This window comes from Salvelinus fontinalis, chromosome 40 (assembly GCF_029448725.1).
Source record: "Salvelinus fontinalis isolate EN_2023a chromosome 40, ASM2944872v1, whole genome shotgun sequence".
Lineage (NCBI taxonomy): Eukaryota > Metazoa > Chordata > Actinopteri > Salmoniformes > Salmonidae > Salvelinus > Salvelinus fontinalis.
Genome location: NC_074704.1, coordinates 10,597,013 through 10,608,114, shown reverse-complemented (window position 1 = coordinate 10,608,114; position 11,102 = coordinate 10,597,013). Strand labels below are relative to the sequence as shown.

At 42.2% G+C, this 11,102-nt stretch overlaps 1 protein-coding gene across 1 annotated transcript; it reads right to left on the bottom strand.

Moving 5' to 3' along the window:
* Window positions 1–3,676, bottom strand: emp1 (epithelial membrane protein 1). The gene is made up of 5 exons (XM_055906658.1): window positions 3,577–3,676; window positions 2,170–2,253; window positions 1,789–1,891; window positions 1,039–1,179; window positions 1–686 (listed from the first exon to the last, which is right to left on the bottom strand). Exons 2-5 carry the CDS (start codon window positions 2,242–2,244, stop codon window positions 529–531), a joined length of 477 nt encoding a protein of 158 aa, XP_055762633.1. The 5' UTR covers window positions 2,245–2,253; window positions 3,577–3,676; the 3' UTR covers window positions 1–528.
* Window positions 3,677–11,102: the final 7,426 nt, after the last annotated feature.

Here is an 11,102-nt window from a genome sequence, read left to right as displayed (position 1 = left end):
TTAAAATGTATTTTGATATAGAAGCCAACCAAAACTCAGAATCACACATGATTAAAATACCCTTAGAATACACGTTACGACAATTACACAACAAACGGTTACAATGTATTTAGATAAAAAAACAATTACAATTGGTTATAAAATACTTCAGTTATAAAAAATAAAAATTCAGATTCCTTTTAAAACATGTACTGGAAATTAAAGCTTGTTTGCTGATTGTTCAAGTACTGCAACAGGTACGTAGCATACCTTGAAAAATACAGTACTATATCAATTACACATTACAAATCTCCCATTTGAACAGGCATGCAGTAGTCTGCATAGAAATTGATTGTGCATACAATTCTTTGGGGTCCGCTCTCCCCCCTTCTGTACCACCTTCCTCCTCACAAGACAAATCAGAATACTGGGACTGTTAATAAACTAATTAAGACCCCTCCCTCCATCCCTTTCCAACACAATGCAAAAACGTAATAAAAACTATCCTTCCTTACAATCCTCCTCTCCTCCCCTTCATCCCTTGTTCCTCTACTCGCTCTTCTTGCGCAGGACCACGTAGATGACGCCCAGTATGAAGGTGAGAACGAAGGAGATCCAGGCCAGGATGAAAGAGTGTCCGAACCAGCCCTGGTCCTGCTTGTGGAAGATGTCCGTGTAGATGGACGCAGCGATCATTACACACAGACCTAGATGGAGACGAGGGGAGATTTAAAAACACCTGTTAGGTTAATAACAGTTATGTGCTGTACTGGAAACATCACCTCAAAGTCACTCATAGGGCTGTAGACACAACTGCTGATGAGACTATTTCAACCTGAACTTACATTACAGTGATAGTTATAGCAATAAACAATAGTGTTTTTCAATCATGCTCATGGGGACCCACCCACAGGGTGTGCATTCAAAGACTGGATGATCAGTTATCAGTTTGTTTGCTAGTGCTGGACTACAACAAAACATATACACTGTGTTTATATCAATGTCATTACATAGATTATACAGTATTAAGATGCAGATACAGGGACCCAAGCTACTTACAGGAGATGAGCATCAAGGCTCCAGAGAAGGTGAACCTCTGGCCCTTGGACAAGGTGAAGAGTTGAGCCACAAACACAAACAGGCCCAGGATGGAGAAGATGCAGGCCAGCACTGCCCCGGCCTGCACTACCTGGAGGTATTCTATAGGGGGATACAGAGAGAACAGGGCTCAATGAGATGGGAAGATGCACATACTGATCCTGACACACTATACTCTTGTCATACAGAACAATGACATTTCATTTATTTTAATTAATAATAAAAAAAAATCTTTTTTTTTTCTCCATGTCATGTAGGCCTACCAGCAGGGGTAGAAATAAAACCATTCTGGGAACTCACCACAGTAAAATGAACACATCAAAACTAGTTTCACTTTGGAAGCTTTATTCAACCCCTACCTACTGAGCGAGTATAAGCATATGCACATGTCCACTCTATCTTGTTTTGGTAGAAGCTAATACTGTGTAGCCATAACAAGAGGTGAGTCCACAGATGCTGTATCTTAATGTGAGCCAGTTTCAACCAGAAGGAAAATAATCCTGCAGCAACAGGAAATGTGAATGACATTTTTTTGTAGGAGTTGATACATTTTTCGTTGGGAAAATCAAGTCAGACATTTTAAAGTAGAAATTACAAACTTTCGAAGCCTTCTCAAACCTTGAGTACACTACAAGTTTGTATTTCCTGCTGTGCCGGAAAATTCCTGCAACAACAGGGTCATCAAATTAAGATACGGCATCTGTACTATACCTTCAGCATAGTCTCCTTTGAGGTTGGTGTAGTGCCAAGTTGAGCCTGCCAGTTCCCACCGGCCCCACACGTCTGTGGCCACTGAGTCTGTGAACCACCAGGCCTGCAAAATAACACAGGAGAAGAGTAGCAAAGTCATTGTAACAATACTTACCAACAGCTATATCATCTCACAACAGTGTTGTAACCGTGTTTTCAGTGTTGGATACTTAGGCCCAACAGTGGACATTTTTGTTCTAGCCCTGTATTTATTATGGTGTCCATAAAGACATTCTGAAGTTCATATGGAGCAGTAGAACAGATGGAACAGAAGGGGTCACTGAGGTGACATTGGAAGCATGTGAAAGTAAGAAAAAGGAAAGGGGATATTTATTTACTTACATTATCAATGGTTGCCACCAGAAGCAGGATGATGGCGGTAATGTGAAGAACAACGATTCCAGCCAGGACCAACATTGTGACTAACTGAGAAAAGATAAGTGTTGTGGAAAGATATACAGTGAGTAGGCTATGCTGCTTATTATAAACTAGGTGGTTCGAGCCCTGAATGCTGATTGTCTGAAAGCTGTGTTATATTAGCCCATATACCACAGGTATGACAAAACATGTATTTTTACTGCTCTAATTATGTTGGTAATCAGTTCATAATAGCAGTAAGGCACCTCGGGTGTTTGTGGTATATTGCCAATATACCATGGCTAAGGGCTGTTTCCAGGTCCTCCGCCGTTGCATTGTGCTTAAAAATAGTCCTTGGCCGTGGTATATTGGCCATATACCACACCACATTCGGCCTTATTGGTTAATTATCTTACTAAATACGAGGCATAACCAGATCAGGGTCAAATACGTGTAAAATACTTTCAAATGCTTGTATTGTGCTTGAATTGGTTTTCCTACAATGGGAATAATAGAATAGACCCAAAAGTGCAAACTCCCAGATAAATCAAGCACACATTAAAGTATTTGACGTATGTTTTTGATCCAGGTCTGGGATAGAAGAGCGCTCTACCTAAATGGTCTATTTGGGCTCGTTTCAAATACGACTCGGTTGTGTGCAAATCATTGGATTCGATTGCTAATTCACGTTTAGCCTATAAAAGGAGTTTATAGATTAGTTTATTTGTTATCAACTACAAATAGACCGCTTAGAGGGTAAAGTAATAATTGTTGTTTCTGTAGGTCTACCATCACAACAACATTGTTTAAAAAGTTACTCAAGTGTATAAAGTTATTAGGCCTAAAAGTTTAGACTATTCGTTTAACTGCAGACTAATCATTATTAACCTGAATATTTGCATATATTTTTTTTGACTCAATAGCAAGTTTCAGTAGAGAAAAATAATAGGCTATTCAACGTGGCCATGTATTTTATCTGAACTACTAGGCTGGACATTACCATTTGTTATGGATGCTATCCCCGTTAGTTGCAACGGGCCCCATACACAGGCTATGAGAAAAGAGCGCGAGAATACGACGACAGAAGTGAGTCTATGAAACAAATGTGTTATACATAAATGAATACAAAATATTTATTAAAATATGATCTATAATACTATGCACAAAGTAAACCTATGTTGACGTTTTTTTGCAGCTCGCAAAAGTGAAATCCATGTAATCCTTCCAAAGCGTCTTTATCAACTGAATGTAGTTCCATTATAAAACGTTTAAATACCTCCCCAAAACTATTGTTTTCGCCCGCAGCCATCAAAAATTTCGCTAAACAGTACCAACCCTCCACCAATCCCATTGCATAGAAATTGTAAACCGCATTAGGCTGATAAACATTACCTGTGAAGGAGCTTTTACGCACGATAGTTATTTGCAATTCTGAAAAGCTGTAACGTTAAGACCCACCCAGCATCGAATTCATAGCCTACACATTACTATTTTTTTCTCTTCGGCCCCTTCCCTCCCTTTCCCCTTTCCCAAACCCCACCCATATCCTCAAACTTGTTCGTATCTTTAAAAAGTCAGGGACTTTAAAAGTCTATGACAAATAGGCAACGATTCCCTCTGTCAAAACACTGCGTGAAGCTAAGTGATCTTCAAAGGAGCTCGTTGAATGAATGGAGTAACAATTACGGCTGTGAGAATGTGTGCAGCATAGTCCCAGTTTGTAGTATATTCTTAATTCTAAAAGGAACCAAACAAACATGTTGCGCTCCACTCTAGCCCCCCTCCCCCGCCCCCAAAGCAATATGTAGGCTACACCTCTCCCTTTTACAATGAGCTCTCAACACATGAGAAATACAGTATTTTACTTCACATTCATATAAGTAAACAACAACACCCAATTCCCCTCTGTACGCAGTATCGCAGGAGCAACCCAAAATATGAGTAATAGAATAGCAACAGCCATTACCTATTCGTGTTTTGGGTAATGCCATACTGTACACGTCATATCCATCCACATAGTTTATGGATGTAATTTTATACTTTAGCCTATAGGCCTACTTTTTTACCTTCAATATTTCAAGATATTAACAAATTCTTTCTACTGTATGTCTCTTTTTCTTCCATGATGAAATCCAACCAGATTTTTGTTTTGTCTGAGTTAATTAACTGCCCATGTGAGAAGCACTCCCATTTGCATAATCAGTTTGGAATTACAGCTGTCAGGTGTAATATATAGATTTGGCTTTATAATCGAATTTCGCGTGTAGAGTTTCACATTCTGAGGTCAAATTTACAGTGGTTCCACTTTTCCTAGATGGGAGTTTTAACCTTAAAGCTGTCCTTTTCACAGTAGGTAGGCTTACTTTGGACATGTCTTGGGGAATGTTGTGTTGTTAATTACAGGATGCTCAGTGGGTACCATGGTGATGTCCAACAGCAATATCAGCCTGATCATGACACCTTTTCAAGTAAATATATAGGTGCATTTATAGATGTATAGGTGTATTTCTAGTCTTCGGCTACAAAATAATACAGGTATTTCCTTATCTTACACATGATAATGAGTCTGTTCTAATGTAACCCTATGTCCTGAAGATATTGCCTCAGTTAAACAGCAGATCTACTCTCCAGACCCTGGGCTCGGACCACAGAAGGGACATCATAGGCATGCTATACAGCGGTGGACCCCACTGTCCATTGTGGGAGCGACATCCTGATGTTCACATTCCAGAAACAGGACATTCCAAAATTCTTAATTGACAGATGTATGTAAAGCCATATATTGTAACACTAGCAGGCCTTGTGGAAGTCATGCTGTAGTAGGCCTTGTTGAAGTCTTACTGCAGTAGGCCCTGTGGAAGTCATACTGCAGTAGGCGTTGTGGAAGTCATACTGCAGTAGGCCTTGTGGAAGTCTTACTGCAGTAGGCCCTGTGGAAGTCATACTGCAGTAGGCCTTGTGGAAGTCATACTGCAGTAGGCTTTGTGGAAGTCATACTGCAGTAGGCCCTGTGGAAGTAATTTTGTAGTAGGCCTTGTGGAAGTCATACTGCAGTAGGCCTTGTGGAAGTAATTTTGTAGTAGGCCTTGTGGAAGTCATACTGCAGTAGGCCTTGTGGAAGTCATACTGCAGTAGACCTTGTGGAAGTCACATTGTAGTAGGCCTTGTGGAAGTCACATTGTAGTATGCCTTGTGGAAGTCATATTGTAGTAGGCCTTGTGGAAGTCATATTGTAGTAGGCCTTGTGGAAGTCATATTGTAGTAGGCCTCGTGGAAGTCATATTGTAATAGGCCTTGTGGAAGTCATATTGTAACACTCATAGGCCTTGTGGAAGTCATATTGTAACACTCATAGGCCTTGTGGAAGTCATACTGCAGTAGGCCCTGTGGAAGTCATACTGCAGTAGACCTTGTGGAAGTCACATTGTAGTAGGCCTTGTGGAAGTCACATTGTAGTAGGCCTTGTGGAAGTCATATTGTAGTAGGCCTTGTGGAAGTCATATTGTAGTAGGCCACGTGGAAGTCATATTGTAGTAGGCCTTGTGGAAGTCATATTGTAGTAGGCCTTGTGGAAGTCATATTGTAGTAGGCCTTGTGGACGTCATATTGTAACACTCATAGGCCTTGTGGAAGTCATATTGTAACACTCATAGGCCTTGTGGAAGTCATATTGTAACAATCATAGGCCTTGTGGAAGTCATATTGTAGTAGGCCATGTGGAAGTCATATTGTAGTAGGCCACGTGGAAGTCATATTGTAGTAGGCCTTGTGGAAGTCATATTGTAGTAGGCCTTGTGGAAGTCATATTGTAGTAGGCCTTGTGGAAGTCATATTGTAACACTCATAGGCCTTGTGGAAGTCATATTGTAGTAGGCCTTGTGGAAGTCATATTGTAACACTCATAGGCCTTGTGGAAGTCATATTGTAACACTCATAGGCCTTGTGGAAGTCATATTGTAACACTCATAGGCCTTGTGGAAGTCATATTGTAGTAGGCCTTGTGGAAGTCATATTGTAACACTCATAGGCCTTGTGGAAGTCATATTGTAACACTCATAGGCCTTGTGGAAGTCATATTGTAGTAGGCCTTGTGGAAGTCATATTGTAGTAGGCCTTGTGGAAGTCATATTGTAACACTCATAGGCCTTGTGGAAGTCATATTGTAGTAGGCCTTGTGAAAGTCATATTGTAGTAGTCCATGTGGAAGTCATATTGTAACACTCATAGGCCTTGTGGAAGTCATATTGTAACACTCATAGGCCTTGTGGAAGTCATATTGTAGTAGACCTTGTGGAAGTCATATTGTAGTAGGCCATGTGGAAGTCATATTGTAGTAGGCCACGTGGAAGTCATATTGTAGTAGGCCTTGTGGAAGTCATATTGTAACACTCATAGGCCTTGTGGAAGTCATATGGAGCTTCTAGCTTAACACAGTTAACATTTCTTTTCAATAAAGATCTGTATCCATTCACTCAAGACCTGTTAGTCAGTCAGGTTATAGGGATGACTGAAAACCTATGATAATACTGTACTGGTCTTAAACTTACTAAATTTGAGTCTGTTCCAAATTGCACCCTATTCCCTATATATTCCCCATAGAGCTCTGGTCAAACGTAGTACACTATGTAGGGAATAGGGTGCCATTTAGGACTAGGTATAAATTAGCTACCGGGTGGTCTGAGCACTACATAATGTCCAGACAGTAGTATTTGACTTAATCAATTCTGTCCCTACCAGTCAGTGAATGATGCTACTTCTTATTACCGCCATTACTTCTAATTTCCTAGTGGACATCCCTGCCTCTCCTCTGTCATTGTCCCCAATCAGCCTCTCCTCTGGCCCTGTCCCAATCAGCCTCTCCTCTGGCCCTGTCCCAATCAGCCTCTCCGCTGGCCCTGTCCCAATCAGCCTCTCCGCTGGCCCTGTCCCAATCAGCCTCTCCGCTGGCCCTGTCCCAATCAGCCTCTCCGCTGGCCCTGTCCCAATCAGCCTCTCCGCTGGCCCTGTCCCAATCAGCCTCTCCTCTGGCCCTGTCCCAATCAGCCTCTCCGCTGGCCCTGTCCCAATCAGCCTCTCCGCTGGCCCTGTCCCAATCAGCCTCTCCGCTGGCCCTGTCCCAATCAGCCTCTCCGCTGGCCCTGTCCCACCTCCCTTCGGGCTAGGGCCTCAAGCTGAAGACCTCAGACAGAGGCAGTCCTGATGATACACTACAATGGATGCTTTGTTCACCAGGAGGTATTCACTCTCCACTTCCTGTCCTTTCCCATCTGCCCCTCTCACTTATGAAGACTGTGTGGATTTATTTTCTGACTGTTTTGTACTAAATGCTGTGCATGTTTGGTCTTGGATCTGTTTTGTACTAAATGCTGTGCATGTTTGGTCTTGGATCTGTTTTGTACTAAATGCTGTGCATGTTTGGTCTTGAATCTGTTTTGGACTACATGCTGTGTATGTTTGGTCTTGGGTCTGTTTTGGACGACATGCTGTGTATGTTTGGTCTAATCTGTTTTGGACTACATGCTGTGTATGTTTGGTCTTGAATCTGTTTTGGACTACATGCTGTGTATGTTTGGTCTTGGGTCTGTTTTGGACTACATGCTGTGTATGTTTGGTCTAATCTGTTTTGGACTACATGCTGTGTATGTTTGGTCTTGGGTCTGTTTTGGACTACATGCTGTGTATGTTTGGTCTAATCTGTTTTGGACTACATGCTGTGTATGTTTGGTCTAATCTGTTTTGGACTACATGCTGTGTATGTTTGGTCTTGGGTCTGTTTTGGACTACATGCTGTGTATGTTTGGTCTTGGGTCTGTTTTGGACTACATGCTGTGTATGTTTGGTCTTGAATCTGTTTTGGACTACATGCTGTGTATGTTTGGTCTAATCTGTTTTGGACTACATGCTGTGTATGTTTGGTCTTGGATCTGTTTTGGACTACATGCTGTGTATGTTTGGTCTAATCTGTTTTGGACTACATGCTGTGTATGTTTGGTCTTGGATCTGTTTTGGACTACATGCTGTGTATGTTTGGTCTAATCTGTTTTGGACTACATGCTGTGTATGTTTGGTCTAATCTGTTTTGGACTACATGCTGTGTATGTTTGGTCTAATCTGTTTTGGACTACATGCTGTGTATGTTTGGTCTTGGGTCTGTTTTGGACGACATGCTGTGTATGTTTGGTCTAATCTGTTTTGGACTACATGCTGTGTATGTTTGGTCTAATCTGTTTTGGACTACATGCTGTGTATGTTTGGTCTTGAATCTGTTTTGGACTACATGCTGTGTATGTTTGGTCTAATCTGTTTTGGACTACATGCTGTGTATGTTTGGTCTTGAATCTGTTTTGGACTACATGCTGTGTATGTTTGGTCTTGGGTCTGTTTTGGACTACATGCTGTGTATGTTTGGTCTAATCTGTTTTGGACTACATGCTGTGTATGTTTGGTCTTGGATCTGTTTTGGACTACATGCTGTGTATGTTTGGTCTTGGGTCTGTTTTGGACTACATGCTGTGTATGTTTGGTCTAATCTGTTTTGGACTACATGCTGTGTATGTTTGGTCTAATCTGTTTTGGACTACATGCTGTGTATGTTTGGTCTTGGGTCTGTTTTGGACTACATGCTGTGTATGTTTGGTCTAATCTGTTTTGGACGACATGCTGTGTATGTTTGGTCTTGGATCTGTTTTGGACGACATGCTGTGTATGTTTGGTCTAATCTGTTTTGGACGACATGCTGTGTATGTTTGGTCTAATCTGTTTTGGACGACATGCTGTGTATGTTTGGTCTTGGATCTGTTTTGGACTACATGCTGTGTATGTTTGGTCTTGGGTCTGTTTTGGACTACATGCTGTGTATGTTTGGTCTTGGGTCTGTTTTGGACTACATGCTGTGTATGTTTGGTCTAATCTGTTTTGGACGACATGCTGTGTATGTTTGGTCTTGAATCTGTTTTGGACTACATGCTGTGTATGTTTGGTCTAATCTGTTTTGGACTACATGCTGTGTATGTTTGGTCTTGAATCTGTTTTGGACTACATGCTGTGTATGTTTGGTCTTGAATCTGTTTTGGACTACATGCTGTGTATGTTTGGTCTTGGATCATTCCTTGGCATGTAATGCATCTGAACAATCCAGAATAGTCTTGGCTAGTCTCTACTGCTTGGAATTCTATTGATGGATACATTGCGAATCAAGGTGAATGACTGTTTGCATTGCAGCTTTCTAGAATGAGTTTTCCACATTTCAGCTCATAATAACATCCATTCCTTTTGCAGGGGACAGACTACATTGTCATGGCTGTATCACAACCGGCCGTGATTGGGAGTCCCATAGAGCGGCGCACAATTGGCCCAGCGTCGTCCGGGTTTTGCCGGTGTAAGCCGTCATTGTAAATAATAATTTGTTCTTAACTGACTTGCCTAGTTAAATAAAGGTTAAATATGTATTTCTTTGCCAGTGTATTGGTATGGATCTCCAGTGAGGGCCTCACATCCAGTCAGGGTGCCCTCACCCCAGGCCACATGTCTGGGATCTGAGATGGATCTGATGATCTATGGAGAGGAGACCGTGGAGTAAGTACTGTATGTACAGGAATTTTGATCTCATGGTAAATTGACATGATCTATCTTGACTATGGCTGAATCCCAATTCTCCACACACATCCATTGGATTGGTGCAAGAAATGGTTTTAAGGGAGTTTTCACCATTGTTAAATCCATGACAGGGAGTGTGCATGTGTACGATTTGGGAGAAGGGTGGTCGGAGAATCAGGATGCAGCCTAAACCAGTTGAATAGAGGTCACTGAGCAATGTCTTTAACCTCTGATCTTCTCGCCCCCCTCAGTGAATGGTGACTGGGTGCCGCTCCTGTATGCTGCGTCCCGGTGTTGGTACCCCACTGAAGACACTACTGAGCCTCTGGTGTTTGTAGTTCCCAACACAACTTGTGGGACTACAGTGAAGTTAAAGCTATGTATGGAACTGTACACAACTGCCATGCAGTAATAACTGCCATTAATGTTACTCACCTGATTATAACTACTTCCTGTACATTATGATTAGGGGGTAAATGGGTGAGCTGTTGGTACCTGCAATTCCAGAGGGGATTTTATTATGCTTATTTTGTCAGTTTATTTTAAAATGTATGCCTTACGTAAGGGTATTGTTTTCGCTCTCCTATAGAATGGCATGTAAACAGTACAGATCTAATCCAGGGAAAAGGACCTGTCTTTCTCCTGCCTGTTCCAAACCCCTTACCTACAACACCCTAAACACCCCAACAACCCCCACTATGACCCTTATGAGGAGCCTGATACATCTCCAGACTATATGTACTCTTTGCCTCACAAACCGCAAACCATTTCACACCCACCCATTCCCCAACCCCTCTCACCATCAAACACCCTCTCCCAGTTGTGCCTGTAGTACAACATCGGAAGTTACCCGACACCCCAAAAAGTACCAGGGATAAGGCTGTTACCCCTTCCCCTCCCCAACCGCTCACAGCCACCAAGTCCCCAGCTAAGACCCCCCCGTTGCTTTCCCTTCATCCACGACAATCCCGAGTTACACATGATACCCACTCCACCCCCATCAAGCCTGTTCCTTTTAAGCCAGTTGCTTTCTAGTTCTCCCCTGAGTTTTCCCATACCACCTCAGCCTGCTGAGACATAACACAGTCAAAGGGTTGAGCAGTACCAAGAATACGTGCATGTGGAACATCAACCTGCGTTTGTTTCTTTGACATAGGATCCTACTGTTTCTGTCACTAATCACCCCAGTTCTCCCCAGCAAGAGAAGCCTAACCAACACACCAGACCTGTCACTCAACCACCTACTCTCTCTGCCCCTCGTCCTCTTTCTCCGCCCTCAGTATCATCAGTCCCTCTATGTATCAACACCTGTAGAGGAAGCA